This window comes from Cervus canadensis, chromosome 9 (assembly GCF_019320065.1).
Source record: "Cervus canadensis isolate Bull #8, Minnesota chromosome 9, ASM1932006v1, whole genome shotgun sequence".
In the NCBI taxonomy this organism is placed as follows: domain Eukaryota; kingdom Metazoa; phylum Chordata; class Mammalia; order Artiodactyla; family Cervidae; genus Cervus; species Cervus canadensis.
The window spans coordinates 40,777,968-40,803,379 of record NC_057394.1 but is presented as its reverse complement, the minus strand read 5'-3'; the positions used below and the strand labels follow the sequence as shown (position 1 = coordinate 40,803,379).

General features: G+C 33.8%; 1 protein-coding gene across 2 annotated transcripts in view; it reads right to left on the bottom strand.

Annotated features, from left to right (window-relative positions):
• Positions 1 to 224: 224 nt before the first annotated feature.
• Positions 225 to 25,412, bottom strand: part of DACH1 (dachshund family transcription factor 1) — a 449,007-nt gene continuing 423,819 nt past the window's right edge. For both annotated transcript variants that reach the window (XM_043478035.1, XM_043478037.1), the window contains one exon: positions 225 to 2,946. In XM_043478035.1, coding sequence (XP_043333970.1) covers positions 2,909 to 2,946 — 38 coding nt within the window. In that variant the 3' untranslated portion in view covers positions 225 to 2,908. The remainder of the gene's footprint in view (positions 2,947 to 25,412) is intronic.

The following is a 25,412-nucleotide window of genomic DNA, read 5'->3' as shown; positions in this document are numbered from 1 at the left end:
CAATAACTACAGAGTGTGCTTTTATGATGTTTTTCACCGCAGTAATTCATATTAGAGATAGAAGCAGTTGCATGTTAAATAAAATCATTGAGCATTGTTCCCTTCATATTGTAAAGAGCTGACTTATGTTGTTTTTAGATGCCTCCCATTAGAAAGTAAATATTCCTTCAATGCTATGCATTTCACAAAATTTAATAAAGATGAACTATAAATAAAGTCACTGGGAGATTTCAGACAGTTTTATTAGGAGATTGTTGAAAAGAAAAAGAAAATTAAATACAATAACAGTAAACGTGGTTCTCACATTGAAACCAGGCTCAAAGAACTAGGCTACCATAGAAAAATTTCCAATTCTTGCATTATGATGTAAAAACAGATTTTTGTACAGATTTTGTACAACAAAATTCGTAATAACCTTTTATCATTTTTAGAAAACTTTAAATATATAGATAAAAATAGACAATTTTCATAGGTCCTACATGAAGATGAGTATGTTCTGTTTCAAGGGCTTGCATAGAGCGCAAATGTGGTTATAATATAGAACAACTAGACATTAATAATTTTAGGATTACAAAAGCATGGAAACCATAAAATGGGCACAATTTTACTTGTTTAAACCAAAAAACGAATTTTAAACCAACCTGTATAACTAATAAAGGGGAAAAAACTTAAGTTACAGACTTAAAATAACATTTCTTGACTTGTAATATTTACAACATGTTAGTAAGATTCTCTCTTAGCATATAGCTGATAGCTTTTTTTTTTTTTTTTAATTCCTTTCTAAAATTTCCTTTTATAGTGAACCAAACACTAAAGCATTCTCAAAGGTCTGGAAAATATGTATTTTAAAACTATTTAACCTACTTAACAGGTGACTCTATGCAAGAAGCAGAGCAATGGCTGATTACTACTTTATGGAAGTTGTGGGCTTTTAAAAAAAAGCTTTCAAAAAATGTATGATTCAAAAGGTTGCCACAAGTCCCTCTGATTTTAAGTGTTATAATCCTTTAAAGACTGCATACAGGGAAAAGCAAGAGATACATACAACAAGGAATAAAATCTCTTGTGTTCAAATAACAAAAGATGTTTATGGAAGAACTATGCTTGGAAAACCAAGTTTCTATAAAGCACTTACTAACAGTGTTTTAAATAAAAATATTGCTCCCTTTTAAGCAAGCTAAAAATAGGAACTGCATATATAACCTTTTTATTGTATTAAAAATGGCCTTAGCTGGTTAATAGCGAGCTACACAAAAGAAATATGTTTCAGTATTGCAAGGAAGACCTAAAAACTATAGAAGCTTAGTGCCAGTGTATCTATAATGTTAATTTCTTATCCAAATCATTAATAGCCAATGAGAACTATCTTTAAACATTTTTAAGCTAGTTTCCTTGGCCATTTAAGATTTTGCTACTTATGGTAATAAATAACATTACGATCATAAAATTTTAAGATGACAGCAAAATCATAAAATGTCCAGCAACTGTACTGACTCATGATTTCAGTCTTTAAAGGTGTAACTCCAAGTATGTAAAAAAAAAGAGAAGGTAACTTCAGCATGTAGTAAGCACTGTTTGCAGCTTGACTTCCAGTTATCTGCACAAAAGTGAAAACACATATGGTAACTCTCAAGAAGACAGTGAAAATAACACATAGGCACCCTTCCCTCTGACCAGGGTGGGAAGCACAACACATTTGAACTTTATCACTCAGCGCTACATGGTATTGGACTGATACATCAAGGATCAAGAGTTTGTTAGGTTTTGTCTTTCAGCAACATTAACATAATATGACATTAACATATAAAAATATTTCTGGTGTTTTGATTTACTATTCAGCCACAATCCATTCTCAATAGTGCAGTTTGGGGCACTAACTAGGGTTCAATATACAAATAAAAGTGGCTGACACAGAGTTCTGTTGTCACCAGATGCATAAGATCTCATTCATTAATACTGTGACTCCAGACAAATATTTACATGCCTGCATGCGTTAAAACCAGAAAGGTGTCTTTCTGACCAACAGGGTGACAAAACATATTTTCTAAAATTTTCATTTTCCTAAACTCTAGTATACTACTGCATACATAATACCTTCCTTGTATGTTTTATGTTTATATACTGTACATGTGACCAACAGTTTGAAGAAGAAGCATCCTGATCATTTTAAGTTCTATATACCACTACCAGTTTGGAATGAAAACATGTTACATTTATATATATTTTAAGGTAAAAAGACCTTCAGTGAAACCTTTTGGCTTATATCCAATGCTTCTTTTCAGATATGCAAAATGTTATTTCACGGGGCTGTTGTCAATATCCATTTGTTGGTCTTTTGGAAAGTACGTGAGACAAAAATCTTCAGGAGAAAAACCACAGTTAGAGAGTTTAAAATAGAATGTAACAGAATATTATTCTGTGATTTACTGATTTTTTTAGGAATCCTCTATGTCCTCTACAAGTTCATTTCCAAGTGTCCTTGCTGGTTTCTGGAGGACATAATTCTGTAAGTCTAGGTGACCAGTGCTACAAGAGTCTTGATGTGCTCAGATACAGAATTTTCAGAAGAGGAAAATGGTTCATTCCATTAAAAAAACAAAGGTAGGTCTTATTCAGACCTGCTTTTAAACTGTATACAAGTGTCCAGCAGCAAAGTTGCAGTTATTAACTGTATGAAGTTTGATACTTGTACATTTACAAACATTCTCAGGTCTCTGGTATGAAACACAGATGAAAATCAATAAAGGAAAACCTTTTTTTGTAGAATACTTAAACTTTTAAAGAACATTAATACACAAAATTGAGGAAGTTCCCTTAAAAGGACTTTATTTTTTTCCAAACTTTCCAATGACGAATGTCTGACTGCAGAGTTCTTTACTATAACATGGGTTTCTTCAACAGGAAAGATTCAGTACATGACAGTAGTTTTCAAATACAGTCTTCCATCTAAAAATGAACAACAAAAAATTATTATATGACAGCTTGGAGACAAATGTGAAAATAAAAACTACGCAACCTGATACAAAATTTGTGGGTTTTACTCTATCTTCACTTATTTAGGAAGCAACATTTTTCACATATTCTCAAAGTTAATTTCATAATTACATTGAGTTTATATGTTTGAAAAGAATGCAACATTTCATAAATTCTCATAAATATATATTTGCTATTTTGATATCAGTACAGAGCACTCAGAAAATAGGTGAGAGTATGTGTGTGTGTTTTACTGATATGCAAAGCTAGTTAATTTCTGTTGAATGACAATTACTTCCTCCAGCTTGCAGAACCAATTTTTTTCTGAATGCACTCAGATATATCTCCATTATGAAAGACTGAGCTCCCATCTTACTCCTTAGAGGTCTTGTTAAATATACTATGTAATGCAACTCGTGTGCATACTTGTTGCTATTTATATGAAAGTCATCCAGGTTATTTCATCAATATCAATGAACTATAATCTTTCCACCTTGAAGTGAGATTAATAGAATAATTAAATGTTAAGATGCAAATATATTACTCAACTTTTACCAGTTGAGAAACACAGCTATGTGAAAAAGAAAAGCAAATTAAATCTTCAAAAAATCTACTAGAATGAAGCATAAATAAGAAATTAAAAACCCAGAGGAAAAACAAAGCAAAATATAAACTTATTACCCTCTCAACTGTCCACTTTATGGTGTGGTTTAAACTTTCGAAATATTTGTATAAAGTGTTTGAATTTCACATAATTTAATATCTATAGTAGGAGATATATAGAAAAGTAAAGTTTTCAAACATTTGAAAAATGCTTATTGCAGTGCAAGTGTTTGCAAAATGTCTGGTAACTTTAAGAATTAATACATAAGGAACTAGAAATAAACTACAGTGATTTAGGAAACAGAGTCTAAATATTTGTAGATCTCATCTTCAACATTAAGCTAATTGAGTGCTTATACATAATCTGTGGTAATTAGTAAGTAACTTAAAGCCAATGTTAAACCATTTTTCTACTTCACAGAAATATTGATGTACCTAAATTGTACATTCCTACCACATGTTTTAGCTTTGCCTCCAGGATATTATGAACTCTGGTTTATTGGTATAATCTAAGCACCCAGTGCATGTTCAATAAGTATGGGTTTGAATGAACAAATCAGATACAATTTTCATGTGGTTTATATATACAAAGAAGATAAATAAGCCCAAATAAACCTAATAAACTAATGTTATAAAAAATTAAAAAATAAAGTTTCAGTTTTTCACATTCTTAGTATGTGTCTAAAAATCAGAACTCCTAATAGATATTTTTGATAATGATTTTTACTAAGTAAAGCAACTAAATGGTTTTAAAATCTAGTAATAGAAATTATAGAAATAACCAAAGAAGTAGAATACTTATGCTTTTAACCAAAATTTTCTTAGTCTTTATTTAATTTAATCCTACTTTTCTTTCCTTCCAATTTATCTCAATATTTCTATCATTCATGTATTCACTTATGTTGAAGATATCATTCTCATTCTTTTCTTTTTTTAAAAAAATAGACAATGTTTCCTAAGATTAGACAGGGGAGGAGAAACATTTGTCCTCAAAATTTAAATTTCCTTCAGTGAAGTCCTTCAGAATACTTGTGGAAAAGAAATGATTTGCTCAAAATTAACATTTCAAGATTATGAATTCTTAAAAGTCTTTTTCTATTAAAGAAAAAAATTAAAGCCTTAAAGATTATTTTCTAATTGTCTGTGATACCGATAGCATATTAGGAGAAAGAATGCAGTAGCAAAGAATGGTTATACAAAAATCATTCATTAATCATGAATCATTGTATGTTTGCACATTGTTATAAGGAGAAGGAAATAGCAACCCACTCCAGTATTCTTGCCTGGAGAATCTCATGGACAGGGGAGCCTGGTGAGCTACTGTCCATGGGATCGCAGAGTTGGACACGGCTGGGGACACAGCACACACATTGTTTTAAAAGATCCACTAGCCAAATTCTTCATCCAGGTTCTAGATAGTTGGCATTGACTTTCTTCTCTAATCTTATCTGTCACCCCTCTCCCTCATGCAGTGACCCTGTCGCACATCAAGCTCTGCACTGCTGAGGTCTGTTATTCCTTCTAGAAGCTTCAAAATAAGTACCTCCTCTTTCCCTGCTCACATTGCTGTCCCTTACTATTAAACATCTCTTAATAGAGCTCACCCTAAGAATCAATTCCATAGCACTTTGTCTCACTTTGATGTTACATATGAGAAGTTTCTTACATGGCGAGACTCACAAAAAGCAGCAGCCATAATTCTTTCCCCGTCAGTATCAGAAGGAGAATGCTTCAGCATGATGTTTTCTTTAAAGCTTTTAATGCAGTCTTAAATGTTAAACTTTTGGAGAAATTAGTTAATTGACATGTTTAAGTGCTAAAAATAATTCCTTTAGCATTTACAGGTTTAAAAGTCTACCTGAAACTAAATTTTAAAACAAAAATATATACATTAAAAATAGAATAATTGCATTAAGATTTTTATTGCAGCCATATATATAATATGTTTATAAAAATTATAAACATTATATTTATGTGCTCAGTATTTAGTCTACTATAACAATTACTTTTAATAAATATGTCTCTCAAATTTTTGACTCATGTTCATAACAGGTGGAAAGCATCAAGCATTAAAAATGCTAGCTATATAATAGATTCCAATTGCTATGAAAGAAAGTGAAGTCACTCAGTCATGTCCGACTCTTTGCAACCCTATGGACTGTAGCCTACCAGGCTCGTCAGTCCATGGAATTTTCCAGGCAAGAGTACTGGAGTGGGTTGCTATTTCCTTCTCCAGCAGATCTTCCCAACCCAGGGATCGAACCCAGGTCTCCCGCACTGCAGGCAGACTCTTTACCATCTGAGTCACCAGGGAAGCCCCCAATTGCTATAGCTAAGGCATTCCCGTGGTTCAATAATACTTAGATATCAGAGATCATCTGCCTTAGAATTAACTGGAAATAGAAATTTATCAGGCACAGGCAGACTCTAGAAGTCTAGAGTAACTCTCTCTGCCTTTATCTACAGAGCCTAACTTTGAAGCTATTCTACTATATAATTTTTTGTCATATTTATTAAAACGTTTTATTTAGTCACTAAGTCGTGTTCATGGACTCCTTGTGACCCCATGGACTGCAGCCTGCAAGGCTCCTCTGTCCATGGGATTTGTCATATTTATTAAAATGTTTTACTTAGTCACTAAGTCATGTTCCTGGACTCCTTGTGACCCCATGGACTGCAGCCTGCAAGGCTCCTCTGTCCATGGGATTTCCCAGGCAAAAATACTGGAGTGGGTTGCCATTTCTTTCTCCAGGGGATCTTCCCCACTCAGGGATCAAATTCACATCTCCTGCATTGCAGGAGTATTGTTTCCCACTGAGCCACCGGGGAAGCCCTTATTGAAACATACTTATGGATAAATCAGAATCTGTAAGGGAAAAGAAGTTTTAAGTAATTGTATGTTGTTCCTGAGAAGTTATATTGACCTGCTAATCTACAGCAAATAATCACATACGGATGTACCCAGAGAGCTAACAGCAGGCTTCTGAGTTATGGGACTATAGGTCTATCTCAGGCCTCGGATAACAAACCACCAGAGAGCAGGCCTAATGGCAAGGGTGCTAGAAAAAATACATGGGCCCATAATTCAAACTGTGCCATGGTTTTATGTTATGTAATAAGCATTCCAATACTCTGTCCTTGCCTGATGGAGCCCTATAGAAGGTCCTAAAAAGCAAGCTACAGGATGGAGATTATTGGAACTTCTGAGTGTTTTCATGGCTAAGACTTCATTATTCAGAGGTGTGTTACTTGCATTTAGAAACTCAGAGGCTTATTCATGTTTTGTTTTCATGACTGTCCTTTGTACATTATACTTCATTGCTAACTAGATAATCTCACATCTACTCATCACTTCCTATATTATCTTTATTTCTGCATTTGTTGGCCACAGAGAAATATTTTTCCTGATGCTGAGCATGGTTTATTAAACAATCATTCCCTGATAATTCAACTGGGTAAGAATTTTTTTAAGATCAAATCAACTGGAAATAGGAGCTTTCCAGGTGGTGTTAGTGGTAGAGGACTTGCTTGCCAATGTGGGAGAATTAAAAGACGAAGGTTCAGTCCCTGGGTCTGGAAGGTCCCCTGGAGAAGGGCATGGCAACCCACTCCTGCCTAGAGAATTCCATGGACAGAAGAGCCTGGTAGGCTACAGTCCATAGGTTTGCACAGTCAGACACAACTGAAGTGACTTAGCATGCAAATTGGAAATAAAGGTAATAATAATTATGAACAGCATAGATAATATTTTCTGAGAGTCTATTGTGTTCAGGGCACTTTACAGATTTCAAATCTAAACTTTTCAACAACTCAACAAAAAATGTATTCTTAATGCCTTTTACAAATAGGCTATTAAAGCCTAAAAAATTTAAGTTATCTTGCACATTTTCAAAGAACTAGCAAATAGATATGCAATGAATTGATACTTGCTTGAATCCACATCTATTCCATTATGTCACTTCCTCTAAAAAGCAATTGGAAGATTACTGGGGGAAATACACTGACTCTGATGCAGAGGAAGGGACTGAATCTTAGACACCTTGATATCATCAGTCTCCCTGTTTTGTAAATCTGTTCTCACCATTTTCTCAGAAAACAGAGGCTTCCTTTTAGTATGCAAAGCCTCAACTGAACAACTTGAAATCAGAACTAGAATTCTTATAGTTTGGTTTCAGAGCAAATATCTTCCTTTGACACAATGATTATTTGCTTTTGTAAGGGAGGCTGATATGACAGAAAAATCATCAAGCGGCACTTTGTGCATGGGAGTACTTAATTAAAAAGTCTCTTCTAATTAAAAGCATGTGGGAGTAGGGATTGAGTGAAACTATTTAAATTACAAATTCCTTTAATAGTTCCAAAGTTCATTGTGATTTGATGCTTACAGCTCTAATTTGGTGAATAAGTATCTAGATCACTGAATAGTTTATTGCAGGTATGAATTTTTGTATGCTGCTTATTGTTATAATGCAGAATTAGATCTACAGATGAGTTAAAGAAAATATTTTAAATTCCTTATAAAAATGGATCTCATGTTTTAATCTAGTTCTGTTTTGTGTTTGTGAGTTATATTTACTTTTTTAATTTACTTTTTATTTTATATTGGAGTATTGTTGATTTACAATGCTGTGTTAGTATCAGGAATACAGCAAAGTGATTCAGTTATACATATACACTGTTTTAATATTTTGTAACTATTATTATATGTAGTTATTTCTAACATCTAATACATATAGACAGATATAGAATTTAGCTCATATTCCACATATGAACCTAAAGTATTAAATAGTTGATCATTTATTTTAAAAAGCTAATGAAGTTTGTTCAACAACAATCGCAATATATGATGAGATTTTATTACGAATTGGAACAATTTCAAATTGCTTAGTTGGATGATACCAGAAATCTAATGCTTTCATGGAAACATTAACGAGGGACTGTGTCACTGAAGAGTATTACTCAGTATGCAGATAGGTATATGTTCCAGTTTTGAATAGAACTGCCTTGAAAACATACACAAGGATCTCTTGCTTTTTTTTTTTTTTGCACAAAGAGACTAATAAATTACATTTCTGTTAAGAAGTGGCTTTATTAAAAATAGCATCCGTTTGATCAAAACTTATATCCAGAAACCTGTAATTGAATGAAGTTTGCTGCTTTCACAAAAAAAGTTGTATGTGCCCATATCTTACTACTCCAGAGCTGAGAAAAATAGGAATATAACAGAGGGCAAACATATAAGATCGTTTATCTAGAATGTTTAATATTTACTTAAAGAATATTAGGCTAATATGAAATGTAGTAGCCTTAGACTTTTCTCAACATAATGTCTTAATCACATAAAGTAAGGGAAACCAAAACAAGCGATGAAAACAAATGTTAATGATTCATGTGATATTTGATAAGACAACGAAAGGAAGTCAAAATAAAAGCAAGCAAACAGAAACAGATGGGAAGGATCTTTGTCAAGTCATAACCCCTCTTCTAAAACCCCTAAAGGAAGAAGCTAATTAAAGAAAATATTGTTTCTTGCTTTTTTATATAATTTTATATTTAGAGTAAGAACATTCTGCTACTGCTGAAGCAAAGAAGCAGAGACAGAAAGTCTACATTTAACATGAAAAATATTTTAAGAGAGATTGATGTTCAGCACAAGCTCTTTTACAAGAGGATACTGAGTAAATATCATTTCTTCTCATGAAATGCAGATAATAACAGTATAAGTGATTTCCAGAAGTTACGGTCAAGGTTGTGTTCAAAAACGATGAAAAGGCAAAAACTGAAGAAGTTGCAGCAGATTTTGAAATTTAGATCTTTCAGGGTGACAGTTGCATAACCTGAGGCCCACAAAGTTGAGTGAAAATGAGAAAGGACTGGACATCAGATCCCTTTTGAATGCTTACTCTATAAGAACCTGGTGCCATTCTAGAGAGTGGGCACAGACTATGCCAGCAGGGTATCTGATACAGAAGCCAAATATACCAGTACAGGCAGTAGGTAATGGGTTACCTAATGGACCAAAATGGCCCAGCTCATTTGAAATCACAGTAGATAATATCGCGTTTATTACAAAGTTAGTATGAAGTAAAGCTCTTGATTGTGGCTGATATTGTAAACAATTTTATAAACAAGAACTCCTTTTAATATATTTTTCAGTTTTCTTCAAAGAAGAAAGTGGATGAGAACATCTAGTTTAAAACATGCTCTGAGAACAGAAGATTATCTAAAGTTACTATACATACGTTAAAAGGTAACTACACTTTTAAACAAAAACAATAAAAATAAATCCCTTTCTACATGTGAAGAAACTTTTACTAGGCTCTAGGTAAGCCTTCCCAGGTGGCGCGAGTGGTAAAGAACCCACCTGCCAATGCAGGAGACATGAGGCTGATCTAATCATACATTCTTTTTAAATGGGAAACTAAACAGACCAACCAGTGAGAGTTGAGCTTAAAAATGTGGAGAGAAGGCATTTGAAGATGTACAGATGTCTATGGTTAATCTTAGCAAACTTGGAGTTATTTAGTCAACTCCAGCCCTGGGCAAAATAATTTTTCCAAATGACTAGTCAGTTTAAAGTATCTCAGTTCCTCTAAGAAATTACATTCTCATTGTAGGTCCCTTAAAGAGTCCCTTTGCTTGAATTTCAGCATTTGTCCATTATGTCCACTATTTACTGCTTGTCTATTCACCAAGAACCAGGCAATCTATGCTTAATGTTAAAACAATTAGCCCTCTATTAAAATGTCTTAGCTGTGAAAGATCAGCCTGTACTCATGGAAATAGGATTTGGATCCTATACATTGTATTACTAAGACCTAAGTGTTCTTACAACACTTGCCCTAGGATCCACACTCTTGTCCTCTGCCAAGTTATTTTTACTATGCCTATACTTCTATTTGCATATCAGTTTAGAATACACAGCCTGAGTCTAATCATGAGGAAATATCAAATGCAAAATGAGAAACATTCTCTTAAGACTTTTTTCAAACATGTCAATTTTACAATATTTTTTACGATTTTTAAAAGGCACACAATCAAATGCACACAATCAAAGAAACAAAAGGGAAATTACAACTAAATATAATGTGATCTTAATTTGGATTTAGGAATGCTGTAAATGCTATAAAGGACATGATTGGGTCAAATGACAAAATTAGAGTGTCAATATCAGCTTAAATAAAAGTATTGTCAATGAAATAGGTTATTGGGCTGATAAATACACTGTATTTATGTATAAGAGAAAAATCCTTATTTTTAATAAGTATTCCCTGGAATGTGTATTGGAGAAGGAAATGGCAACCTACTCCAGTGTTCTTGCCTGGAGAATCCCAGGGACGGCAGAGCCTGGTGGGCTGCCGTCTATGGGGTCGCACAGAGTCTGACATGACTGAAGCGACTTGGCAGCAGCAGCAGCAGAATGTGTATGGGTAAATATAACAGGTAAAGTACCATGATTTATACATCTTACTTTCAAATCCTTCAGAAAATATTATGCAGTAGAGAAAATTATAAAGTATATAGAAGAAAAACATTAACAATAGGTGAAGATTTGCAAAGTGCATATGAGAGTTGCAAAAATTTTTTGCTTTTCTGTAAGTACAGTTTTTTTTTTCAAATATATATTAAAACTAAATAGGTTTCCTAGGAGGAAATGAATAAAATATAATATAGGTTGCCTAAGTGAAATGAAATTTTAATATATCACCAATATCAGATATTTATTTATAACTAGTTGAAGATTTATCCTCTCCACTATCCACGGGCACCATTGTTACACTGATTCTATGAGCAGTATTCTCACAGTAAATATGCTGCTTATAGCAAGGTTTTAAGAAATTCTATTCAAATATCAAATAGCAAGGTGATGCTGGGTGATTTTCTTAATAGAGTTCTCCAGAAAAACCAGATTCAGATTCATGAAACTTGTTGGACTGAGGGTGAGGATATAAGCTGGATTCTGGTCTATTGGCCCATTATGCTTGAACGGTAAATTTACAATTGCAAAGTTTATGAAGTCTACTTAATTGTCTTACTCTTTAGTTGGTGAGGGCTGTGCAGGCAATGTGCACTGGGTATAAAGAAATTACTGTTCTGTTTAACTATTTGAAACAGAGGTTATCTTTTAAAAGTTTATCAAAAACAAAAGCAAAGCATAACCCAGACCTCCTTAAACTTGTAGTTTCTTTCTGTAAAAATTGCTGCTAGGTCTACTTTGGTAAAGTATTTGTGCATGTGTGTTCTAATTAAGCATTCATTAGTAAGAACTGAGAATCCATCAGAGTGGTTAATGTACCAGCAAGTGAAAATGGGGTGTTTTGCACTTACGTTACCTTGTCCTGATTATAAGGTGAGACCTCCCAACTTCAGCAAAGTGAAGCACAGTGAAGTATCTTATTACTTTCTCCATCTTTTTATTCATTTCTGGGAGAAAGAAAACTAAGACACGGGGATGGAAGGAAATCATTTGAGGGAATAGCTGAACCTTAATGATGATGGACTATGCTTAACAAAAATAGAAACATAAAAAAAGTGATGCCTTATTTGATAAAAATAAGATACTGCTAAGAAGGGGAGCAAGGATCTTTCAAATCAAGCATTTGATCCTTTAAAACTGCAAGGGACAGGCAAAGTTTGTAGTGAATAAACTGAGTTTTCAGAGTAAATACATGTGTTTTCTCTAGCGAACAACCAAAAGTGGCAATTAGAAGGACAGTTCTTGTCAGAGTCTAGTTAGTTTCTTTTAAGCTTGGCTGGGGAAAAATCATCCTTCTTTTAAAAGTTTAGCATTTTTATGCTTATTTTTTATAGCATGACTAATTCAGTAGTTTTAATAAAATTATATTTGTTTAGGGAAGTAATTGTGAATGAACAAAGTTCTAAATATCTAGAGCTTGATTTAACATTTAAACAATGCTAAAAAGTTGGCTTAAAGCTCAACATTCAGAAAACTAAGATCATGGCATACGGTCCCATCACTTCATGGCAAATAGATGGGGAAACGGTGGAAGCAGTGTCAGACTTTATTTTTTTGGGCTCCAAAATCACTGCAGATGGTGATTGCAGCCATGAAATTAAAAGACGCTTACTCCTTGGAAGGAAAGTTATGACCAACCTACACAGCATGTTAAAAAGCAGAGACTTTGTTACTTTGTCAACAAAGGTCTGTCTAGTCAAGGCTGTGGTTTTTCCAGTAGTCATGTATGGATGTGAGAGTTGGACTGTGAAGAAAGCTGAGTGCCGAAGAATTGATGCTTTTCAACTGTGGTGTTGAAGAAGACTCTTGGGAGTCCTTGGACTGCAAGGAGATCCAACCAGTCCGTTCTAAAGGAGATCAGTCCTGGGTGTTCATTGGAAGGAGTGATGCTGAAGCTGAAACTCCAGTACTTTGGCCACCTCATGCAAAGAGTTGACTCATTAGAAAAGACCCTGATGCTGGGAGGGATTGAGGGCAGGAGGAGAAGGGGACAACAGAGGATGAGATGGCTGGGTGGCATCACCGACTCAATGGACATGAGTTTGAGTAAACTCCTGGAGTTGGTGATGGACAGGGAGGCCTGGTGTGCTGCGATTCATGGGGTCGCAAAGAGTCGGATACGACTGAGTGACTGAACTGAACTGAACTGAAACCAAAATGTCGTTCTAGTGCTAAACTTGACAAATGTCAAACTTCAGTGAAAGGTTGCAAATGTTTTCAATAAGTATGGTAATAGTTTTAACTGAAGAAATGGCACTTTCATAGGGAATAACTTTTTTCTACATCTCATCCAATAGAATCATCAAGTATTTAGATTGTACATGGGTGAGAACACTAACATGTTGTACAATAACTATTAAATAAGATAGCTCTCTGTGCACTAATTCTGAAATTAACACAAGGGATCAATTTAGAGATATGTAGTGTTATAGTAGAAAGATTAGCAAACAGGCAGGAAAGTGTGCTGATAGAATTGTCATATCTAAAGAAAGAATATGAGAATCAGTTGAGTGTTTGTCAAACAGAGTTGTTCAGGCAAGTTTTGATAAATGTCCATTAAAACATGAAACAAAGATAAAATTACCACCAAAAACTGATATGGACATCTGGTCTACCTTTACTAACATTCCTGACTCCATGAAATATTTTAATTATATAATACTCAGTGGGCTGATCCCATTCTTACTGGGTACCTTGACAATTTTATTTTCTATATAATCCTTATGGTAGGAATCCTCTAAAATGGCTACCAATGCTCCTTGCCTCCTGGCAGTCACATCCTTGTGAGATATTTCTCCCCTTTAAGTGTAGACTTTATCTAAAGACTTACTTCTAATGAAGAGAATATGGCAAATGTGATGGAAAGTCACTTCCAAGATGAGGCTGTAAAAACTGTGACTTTCATCTTGCTGACAGATACTCTTTCTTTGGATCTTTTCACTTGCTTAATCAGATGAAGTAGGTTGACATGTACTGAGTTGCCTCATGGGAGGTCCATCTAACAAGGACATGATTATGGCCTCTGGCCAATAGCCAACAAGGACATGAGGCCCTTAGTAAAACAATCTTGAGAACACGAGGTGTGCCAACAGCTATATGACTGAGTTTGGAAGTGGAACTTGCTTCAGTTGAGTCTAGAGATAACTGAAGCCCTTTCCAAAAGTTTTTGCAACCTGGAAGAGACCCCAAAGCATAGGACCCAACTAAGCTGCTTCTAGATTTCTCATGTATATAAAAGGTGAGACAATACATGATGTAAGCCGTGAAGTTTTGAAGTAATTTGTTGTGTCACAATACATAATAAACACTCGAATACTTTGGCCATGTGATGTGCAATGAGTCAACTCATTGGAAAAGACCATGATTATGGGAAAGATGGCATAAGTGATGGCATAAGTGGTTGATTATGGGAAAGATGGCATAAGTAATGGCATCCAGTCACATCACTTCATGGCAAATAGATGGGAAATAATGGGAAAAGAGAGACTTTATTGTTTTGGGCTTCAAAATTACTGCAGGTGGTGATTGCAGCTATGAAATTAAAAGACACTTGCTCCTTGGAAGAAAAGCTATGACAAACCAAGACAGCATACTAAAAAGCAGAGACATTACTTTGCCAACATAAGTCCATCTAGTCGAAGCTATGGCTTTTCCAGTAGTCACGTATGAATGTGAGAGTGGGACTATAAAGAAAGCTGAGTGCTGAAGAATTGATGCTTTGAACTGTGGTGTTGGAGAGGACTCTTGAGAGTCCCTTGCACTGCAAGAAGGTCCAACCAGTCCATCCTAAAGGAGATCAGTCCTGGGTGTTCACTGGAAGGACTGATGCTGAAGCTGAAACTCCAATCCTTTGGCCACCTGATGTGAAGAACTGACTCATTGGAAAAGACCCTGTTGCTGGGAAAGATTGAAGGCAGGAAGAGACCAGGACGACAGGATGAGGTGGTTGGATGGCATCACTGACTCGGTGGACATGAGTTGGAGTAAGCTCCAGGAGTTGGTGATAGACAGGGAAGCCTGGCCTGCAGTCCATGGAGTCGCAATGAGTTGGACATGACTGAGCAACTGAACTGAATGAGAAAGATTGAAGGCAAAAAGAGAAGGGGATAGCAGAGGATGAGATGATTAGACAGTGTCACTTTCTCAATGGACATGAACTTGAGCAAACTCTGGAGATTATGGAGGAGAGGGGAGCCCAATGTGCTGCAGTCCATGGGGTTTCAAAGAGTCAGACATGACTTAGCGAGTGAACAACTTCTTTTATATTCAAGGTGTGCTGGTCATTGTCACAGGTAGTATGTCAGTTCTTGTGACTTACAGTTCTTTAGTATATCTTAGTTTGGTTTCTTTTATTTATTTATTTTTTTTAATTAAAAAAAATTTTTTTTTTTTTAGTTTGGTTTCTTTTAGAACACAGAAAGGATTGATAACCCAACTCTGGGTCACGTGGAACTCACCAAGCCAAATGCTGCCTTGTGAGTGCTTCTGCAAGCATGCCTGCATTTCACAGAAACAGCAAAACCCAACTGTATATTTCCCAGTATGATATTTCTTATCTTACTATATCAGAATGTTTTTTTTTTTAAAAAAACTCTCTAGCCTGCTATTAATTACATAAGCTATTCTAAATCACATAATATTTATTTTCACAATTCAAAAGATTTGTTTTGGTATTTTAAATATATATGTAAATGTATATTTATGGAAATGGAAATTTCCTGACACTACCTTAGACTAATTTGATTCTGTTGGGAATAAAACAGATTTTCTCAAAGATTGATGATCTTATTTCATAATATATTGTGACCTTTTCAGAAATAAAGACAGTAAAGTGCAATAGTCTAATTCTTACATTAAACTTGTTTCAGAATAATGACTATCAAATCACTTGATACAATGTGACAGAAGTAACCATCCTATGAAATTTCATAGCTCTATACTGCTGGGATTGTTACCATATAATGAGCTATTAAAAAAGACAAGAAAGAGAAGAAAAAACAATCTAAATCTCTCTATTAAAACCACCTAGAAATCAGACAATCATTGTAATGTAGAAATCGGACAATCATTGTAATGTATTTCAGAATCTGTGGTTCATAGTGATAATTGGCCAAGTTCAATTTTTGTTATATCTAATATCTTGTAATATTTGAAGCAACATTATTATATCGCATGTTTTCCAATGAAACAAACATAATTCTTTGCAAATTGATCAGTAAAATATCAACAAAGTAGCCACAATAACAAATTAAGACACTACATACTTTCTAAAATGGAAAGCAACAAGAAAAAGACAAAATGTGTTATCACCAAAATATGCAATGCTAATAGATAAGTTTGCATTTTATAAATTATCTGTCCCTGTAGACAAAGAGTTTCTGGAAACATCTGAGCACTCTAGACTTAACAATCTATGTTTAAGTTTATTAGTTTTCAATATATACTAAATTCCGTGAGATTGGCATTTTTTTAAAATGCAGTTTCCAAAGCATAAACACAAAAACGCTACAAATAAACATCTTAATATGTTATCATAAATGTGCATATAGTTAGAAAGAAAATAAATGCTGATATATGTATATTTCATGCCCATTGTGAAATTTTGCCCTGAGTCATTGTAACATAGGCCACTATTTCCATCAAAATTAATAGCTTGTGGCTGTTGTTACTGTCACGTTGCCTATTTTCCCCTCACTAGCAATTGTAACATGAATAAATTAAGTTATATTACCACGTACATCATTATATCCGGAATTAAGGTTAGATTTCAAGAAGCATTAAGGGTTTAAGGAGTTCATCTAGAATTGCATCAAAACTCCTTATAATAAAATATTTATTTCCCTAAATATTGCTCTTAATTTCAGGGCTATTTCTTAGTGACACTTGGACATCCCAATTGTTCAGCCTATTTTATGTTAATAACCCTGGTTCATTTCAATTGGACAGACTTCTGTTCCATCTCTTTTTAAAGAAAATTACTTGTTTAGTATAAAAATATTAAGCTGTTAAGTCTTGGATAATAAAACTTCCCTGTTTCTCATTCAGTCTTTGATATCATCATGGTGTCTGAACGAAGCATTCCCTATTTTAACAGGCTTATTTAACAGGTCCTGTTTTTTAGGATTTTTGTACTCAGATGAGGATTCACTAAATGCTGGAACTCTAACCAGAGACTTGATGACTCTGTTACCAAACGCCTTATGTACTGAAAAATCACAGTCCTCTTAAAACTTAAAATAATACTAGTATGTTATGAAAATTCAGAATATCATTATATGAGCACTTCTTTACTTACTAAGTCTAAAAACAAATGTAATTTTTACATTCCCTTCATCAAAATAAGAATGTATTACACTGTTCAAATGATTGCAAAGAATGTCCATGCATTAGAGGGTAAAGCTAACAATAAGGGTAAATGATTGCTGCTTTTTTTGTTTATGACTCTATTCAATGTACTCTGATTACTTGAAAGGACTCGTATCCAACATATCGCCATATGAAACGATATCATGAAAAATACATGTCTCTTAATGCAAGAGTTGAATTGACATTTTGTTATAGGTAAATTCTGCAGAATCAACAAAGATGCAAAACAACCAAGGCAAAATATGAATTATCTAATATACCACTATGTATTTTTAGCATTCTTTATTCTAATTTTATGTGTATAACATAACACTGTAAATATTTTGGTTCCAGTTTTATTACACTCATTTTAATGGACAAACTTCAGTGGTGAGTAATCCATCCTTTCTAACTGCCATAAAAAAAAGCTACATTATGTTTTCTCTGTTTAAAAAAATATACATATTGGGTCATTCATTACAAATAAGGATGGTGCAAGTGAGAAGAATGTGTTAACTCATAACCATTTGAGTATACTTTGCTTCCCAATGTTGCATTTGTTACTTATTATAATCACTTCTTCAGGTGTGGGGAGGGTGGCTTGATACTGTATAGCCTTTTTTAGAAGAATGACAATATCAAGATCATGTAAAGAGATTTTATATTTCCTGCATAAGACTTTAATGGTGCCCAAAGCTGTGTCTCTTATCTAGACCTTACATTCAAATTACCTCATTCAAGCTCCAGCTCTATGTCTGCCTACAGGGGTACTTCAGCTTGTTGAAATGTTCAGTTGTCATATCAAAACCAGAAGCAGGAAGGCAAACTCATCATCCTATGCTTTAACCTGGATCTCTTTTCTAGATTATCTGTTTCAAATTACCAATAACTATTTCCTAAGCCTTGCAATTTGATTTTCCCTTGTATTTCAACTTTCAATCTATTTCTTGCACAACACCAAAGTTTAAATCTTCAATACCTCACTCACTTCTGAATTCATTACATTCTTTACCTCTTTATTCTCACTCTTTACCAACTTCTCCTATATAATATTCATATTGTTTATATTTAGGATTTAGTATTGGGTTGGCCAAAACGTTCTTTCATGTTTTTCCTAAGATGCTATGGAAAAATCTGAATGAATTTTTTGCCAACACAATGTATTTTATTTCAGACATAAACAAGGGAGCAGCCTTTTATTTTAATAAATATTGTTTAAGAATCTGTTTAGAACCATAATCAGAAGCAGCCATAATATTTATTCCTTTTGTTTGCAAAAGTCAGATAAAATATGTCAATAATATGATTTCTCAGAGATTTGGACTTATGACTTACATATCTAGACTTAAATGAATCTTCACCAATCATGCAATTGGAATTGCTTTGTGTGTGCTCTGAAAGAACTTTGTTTACATTTTGGAAGCAATAGATCAAAGTATTATTCATGAAAAGAGAATAATATGTCTTTTACAGCTTTCAGGAAAAAAAGTCAAATTTTGTAATTTCAGATGTAATCTATTAAATTAATTTTAAGTCTTGGAACTTGTATGTTCCCAATGGTATAATAGTGAGTTCCTATAAACAAGTCTAAAAGTGAATTACATTAGAAAAACTTGGAAGTTTGGCTACCTTAAATGTTTATGATATATGCTAATTTCTAAAGAAAGAGAAGTGAAGACACACGATATAGTCATATTTTAATTCGTTAAAATCATTCCTGTTTTTTATAAAATTTTTAATATATAAATATTTCATATTTTTATGTAAGTAAAATTTGAATTACAGTTCCTACCATCCCTGAACACCTTGACACCCACAATTTTATCAACAGGAATTAACTCAATATGTATTTTATTACAATTATTTATGCTTCTTTATAGCTCATGAAAGTATGAATTATTTAGAAAAGATATCTTTTGCAGTTTTTATATATATGTTATATATATTTTAAATGACCTTCATTTTTTCACAGACAACCATTTAAAATTTTTGTTCTGCCCAAATGTTCATGAGATAATTTTCAGAAAAGGATATTGACAGCAAGTCTGTAAGCTATGTTGAAAAAGCATGCTTATCTATGTTTTTTCCATACCTTACTGTAGTGGAGATTTTAGAGTAATTGCAAGGAGGTGTTAAAGTTACAGGAGTTTTAGGAAGAGAGAGTAGATGAAAAATACTTAATTGAAAGTAATGAGAACAGCAATTTTAAGGTTTCATTGCAGTTTAAATTCATGATTTTGGCACTTCTAGTATTTTCCTTCATGAGATGCCTTTATATTCTGTATTTATTAGCCTAATCATATGAAAATGTAAACCTCCAGTTAATATTTAGAGACGGAGAAAACACGAGCCACAATAAAGATGAAATCAAAATTAAAAGAAGAAAACTGTGTAAACAATATCTTTATACGTTTGTCATGGTGGTAATCTAGTCACTAAGTCATGTCCAACTCTTGCGACCCCATGGACTGTACCTGCCAGGCTCCTCTGTCCATGGGATTCTCCAGGCAAGAATACTGGAGTGGGTTTTCATTTTCTTCTCCAGGGGATCTTCCCAACTCAGGAATCAAACTTGGGTCTCCTGCATTGCAGGCAGGTTCTTTACCAACTGAGCCACAAGGGAAGCCCATGTTTGTCATACTGCTAACTTATTTTATTGAGAAATCATAAATGCTACCAATAGTAAAAAGCAATAATCACTCATTATTTTCAGTTTACACAACAAAGGTCTGTCTAGTCAAAGCTATGGTTTTTCCAGTAGTCATGTATGGATGTGAGAGTTGGACTTTAAAGAAAGCTGAGTGCTGAAGTATTCATGCTTTTGAACCTTGGTGTTGGAGAAGACTTCAGAGTCCCTTGGACTGCAAGGAGATCAAACCAATCAATCCTAAAGGAGATCAGTCCTGAATATTCATTGGAAGGACTGATGTTGAAGCTGAAACTCCAATCCTTTGGCCACCTGATGCAAAGAACTGACTCATTAGAAAACACCCTGATGCTGGTAAAGATTGAAGGCAGGAGGAGACCAGGACGACAGAGGATGAGATGGCTGAATGGCATCACCGACTCAAAGGACATGAGTTTGAGTAAACTCCAGGAGTTGGCGATGGACAGAGAAGCCTTGCGTGCTGCAGTCCATGCAGTCGCAAAGAGTCAGACACGACTGAGCGACTGAACTGAAACAGTCATTGATGCATTAAATATTGTTAAATTTGCGTGCATACTTGTTCCCTAATGTTTCTTGTTACAGCACCCCAAGTGTTAAAATATAAAAGTTTGGAATGATGAGATAAAATTTCCCTCCTTTGTTGACTATAAAATTTTCACATTAAGAAAATAATGGAAAAGGTGTCTGTATTACCTTTGTTTTGTAAAAATACCATGCAAAGGAGCCAAGTGAGTAGTGATAAAACACAGTTTTTTCATGTGAATTATTTCTTTAAATAAATGCTTGTGTTCTAATTTTCTCACAAAGTAAGAGGATTGCATTTTGAAATACTATTGAAAACAAGGCAAATAAGAAGTGCATTTGAGATCAAAGTGAGCAATTAGCCATGATGTTTATGTGATCTTACTATAGCAAAAACAAAACCCCCAAAATCTGGCTATACTGAAATATAAGTATATAAACATTCCAAAAATATTCACCTAGTTTATGTATGTTTATTTACAGACACTCAAGCATCAATTTTCATAACATTTTAATTTTATAACCTTTTCACTGTATACACCAAAGTTATCAGTATTTTGGAATTAGTCAAGATTGTCGTGGATATGAAATTATAAAATGAGACAATGTGAAAACTAAGCAAAATGTTACTCCCATATTTGGATCAAAACAAAGTTTGTTCTGCTGTTACCAAGAGAGCTCATCTTCCTGGTGTTTTCACTTTTTTTGAATGGATGGTCTGTCATGGCATGAGCCATGGCTTGGTAATGACCAATCCCATGTTCTGAATTTGGACTTGACAAAGGTAACTTCTTGAGAGTGAGTGAGGAGGTTTCTGTCTAGCCTGCCCCCAAATCAGCTCAATGCAGCGGGGCCATCTTGCCCTCCTTTGATACATTAATGGGTGTAACAAGGGGCAATAAATCACTCATTCAAGTTTGCCTGCATTGCAACTCACTGTAGGGCTACAATAAACTGTCTACAAATAGTGGGGTTATATGATATGCAGAAATTGTTTCTTTTAGTCACATTTTGATTCTACTGCTGACAAATCTTGGAAAGTTAATATAAATATATCACACATCTCAATAAGGCCCCACTTGGGAAAGCTATGAAAAATTATACAAATTTTTTTCTAAAAGACCATAAGCATATGAGTGCCATGCCATTAACATTATTCTTTTTATTTATCACATTTACTTCACTCTTTATTTTCTGAAACTTGAATATGTTAACCAAGATTGGGTCTGAATTCTTAGGGTAATAAAAGCCAAGGAGTTATAATGTATAATTAATCAATCCTTTGAGGCTTCCCTGATGGCTCAAGCGGTAAAGAATCCACCTGCAATGCAGGAGATGCAGGAGACTCAGGTTCGATCCCCCAGTTGGGAAGATACCCTGGAGGAGGAAATGGTAATCCACTCCAATATACTTGGCTGGAGAATCTCATGGACAGAGGAGACTGGTGAGATCCAGTCCATGGGGTTGCAAAGAATCAGATATGACTGAGTGACTAACACTTTCTGCCATGTATTTAAATGTTTCTCATGCTAATAAATTAAGAGATTAAAATTGTTAAAACAAAAAAGAAGGCATTTTTAATCCTCTCAATAATCACACCACTAAAGTGTCTGATAAAATCAAATAAATCTGAATTGCACACATTTGAAAAATGTATAGGCTGACAGGTCTCATGATTCTATCTTAAAAGTATGTCTGAATTTAAAGCAGGTAGGAGAAGTCATTGCATTCACTTGAAAAAGCTTGGAGAACTGTTCTTTTTACTTGTGATTTGTTATTTTCCACGTGGTTTATATGTTGAAAATCTGACACACAGTGAGTTTTTTTGATTGAGAGAAGTTTTCCTGATTTACTATTATCAGAGAACACAAATGAACTTGTTTACCTTGCTAAGGCTTCCATATTGCTTTTAAAACCTGTCATTTTATATAAAAACATGTATTTCTGAATTTCCTCAGAAAACACACGTGGTAATACTGAACTTATGGTCATACTTGGACAATAGTTGGCTTGAACCCAGAACTATCTGTGGGTTTAGAAGAGGAATGTACTTTTCATCCCTTCTGTCTTATTATAAATCTTTTCCATTTGTTAAATTTCTATTTTCCCAAAACTTAAACTAGAGATAAAGTCTAGACTGTGAGATTTTATGTATCACTATGGAGAAACCTATAAGAAAAAAGTCCAAAGACTATGACAACTTGAAAGAAGGTAGATCTGAAACTATATTAAGTAGCATAAACTATGAAGAAAAAAATAAACACATTGAAATGATTAATACAAGCAAATATCATTTCATCATGGAAATGAAATAATTAGTTCTTAATTTGTTTACAATGGGAATTTCATAAGTAATGTAAAACCATAGTATAGAATCAAAATTAAATACAGCACACCTGATTATGTATGGGAATAATTTATGGTCTAAAATCTCCCCATCCAGTGCTCTTTCTCCCAGAGAGAAATAAATAAAGAATGAGAGTCAGATCCAATAATTTGTAGCCATGATTCATCGTTTTATAGGTGTAATTAGTAAGCTTAGTTGGAACTAAGTTTGGAGATTTACTATCTCTGGAGTATGATTATCTATGAATTAAAAGAGTCTGTGTTACTCCACACTAAATGAAAATACAAACCACATTAGGAGAAATTTGCTAAAATGCAATAAAATACTAAGAAACTAATATTTCCATCTTAAATGAGTCAAAAATCATTTGTTTCTCTTTTGTTATATTTGGGAAGTGATAATCATATAGAGTTTAAAATAAATCTCTTTAAGCCATTTGTTTAAGTTGACATAAACATCAAACTCACAATTTGTCATGAATTTAAGTGTCTTGAAAAATCTGGCAAATATAATTTTCATTTTCCAGCTTAAACCAAGCTAAAAGAAAAAGTATGTGTCATATATTGAAAATAAGATAATTTTTAAAAATCCAAATAATGTGTAATGTTTATCAACAATGAATATGATTACATTAAATTTGTGCATAATTGTAGAAATAGCAAATTCTTATAGCATAGCCTCTACTTACTTGTAAGTTCTTTACATATATTAATTCACTTAATCTCTATAACAACTCTGTGAGGTGAATATTATGATCATTTTCTATGTTTTTATGATAAGGAACTCTCATAATCAAGTCATTTAACTTACACACTCAATGGTATACAGATAATAAGCAGCAGAGTAGAGATTCGTACCCAGGCAGTCTGAATCCAGAACCCACATATCCATAATTGACCATGAATATAATTGCATGTATGTGCCTGTATGTTTATACTTATAAAAAATCCAATGTCTTTGCCATTTTGACAGGATAAAAAATCAGCAGTGCAGCAGGTCTTAGCAGTTAAAGTGAGTTACCTAGCCTCACAACAGTAATGAATGAGTGTGCTGATAGGAGATTAGCTTTCAGTCCTGCATTGCTCTCCTACGACTAAATCATCTTGGTGTTAATTCTAATCATTTAGAAATCAGCTATTTAAATAAATCATCAATATTGCCTTGTAACTGATTAATAATTATCTTTATAACCTAATGGATTTATTTTTCTCTTTATATGAGAGAAAACTCCATGAGAAATTACAAATTATGAGTAGTTTAGGGGCTAAAAAATAACCATTGCCTAATGAAAATGCCTTTTCCCTTCCCTGAAGATGAATCCTACAGGAAACCGTGGTCAATTTAATTGATATTATCACATTACTAAACTTTACATGGGAAGAACTAGTATATATTTGCATTTTGAATCTTAATCCTTATAAATTTATGCCACCCTCATTATCTGGTTGAACACTGAGTCAGTCACAGCCACTTCAAAAATTATCATAAGATGCAAAGATGGACATTCAAATAAAGAGCAAAGTATATGGCATCAAAGGGACTCAGAGGTCCTGAGTTCACAGTCTGATTCAAAGCAATTTGCTTTATCACCGCATTACTCAGTTTCCTCAAATAGAAAACGGCACGCTGAAGATCAACAAAAACAATGTATGTGAAACAGCTCTGCAAACTTGAAATTGCTTTAGGACAGTTAACTGATGTTCTTTGTGATATCCTGAATCACGAATGCATCAAAAAGAATGAGCACCATTCACAGGTGACCAGTGCCCCTTCCCTAACATCTCTGTAACTTCCAGGTTCTCTCCCTCTCCTCCTCAGCTTTTTTGAATACATACTATTTGGCACTTGATAAAATTTTGGATCTCATTCCTTCCAAGGCACATCTCTTGCTTTTCACTATGATCTCTTAGTTTGTGAGAGAAGAAACCCCTGCTGCCTTTTCAGTGGGCAAGTTTAGGATCAGGTTAACACACTGTATTGCTTCTGCCAGGAAATACCGTCAATCTAGCAGTTGTTAAAAATAGCAAGTGCGTTTTAATGGACTAATTTCTTTGAAACAGCTAAAGTATTTTCAACCAATGAACCATTTCCCAAATAATTAAACATACTCATTTGTCTTATATATATTTATACCCTCTAGTTGCCCACTATTTAAGCCATAAAAATAACATTACCATCGAAAAGTGATCAGGTCTTTATAAATCTTACTTTTAAAGCTAAGTAGTTATATTCATTTATCCATTTACCAAATGCCTTGCTACCTTTGAAAAAGTGAAATTGGACTTTTTTTAAACTGTTGCTGTTGTAAAATGATACTGAATGCTAAATAATGTGTTTGTTTTTCAGCTGTTGTAAGTCTAAAGAGATTTTTTGAATACTTCAATTATAAAAACATTTAAAACATACAAACTTGTGCAATTTTTATTTTAATGAAGATGAGAAGTTCATTAAAGAAGATAAATATTTCATTAGATGTT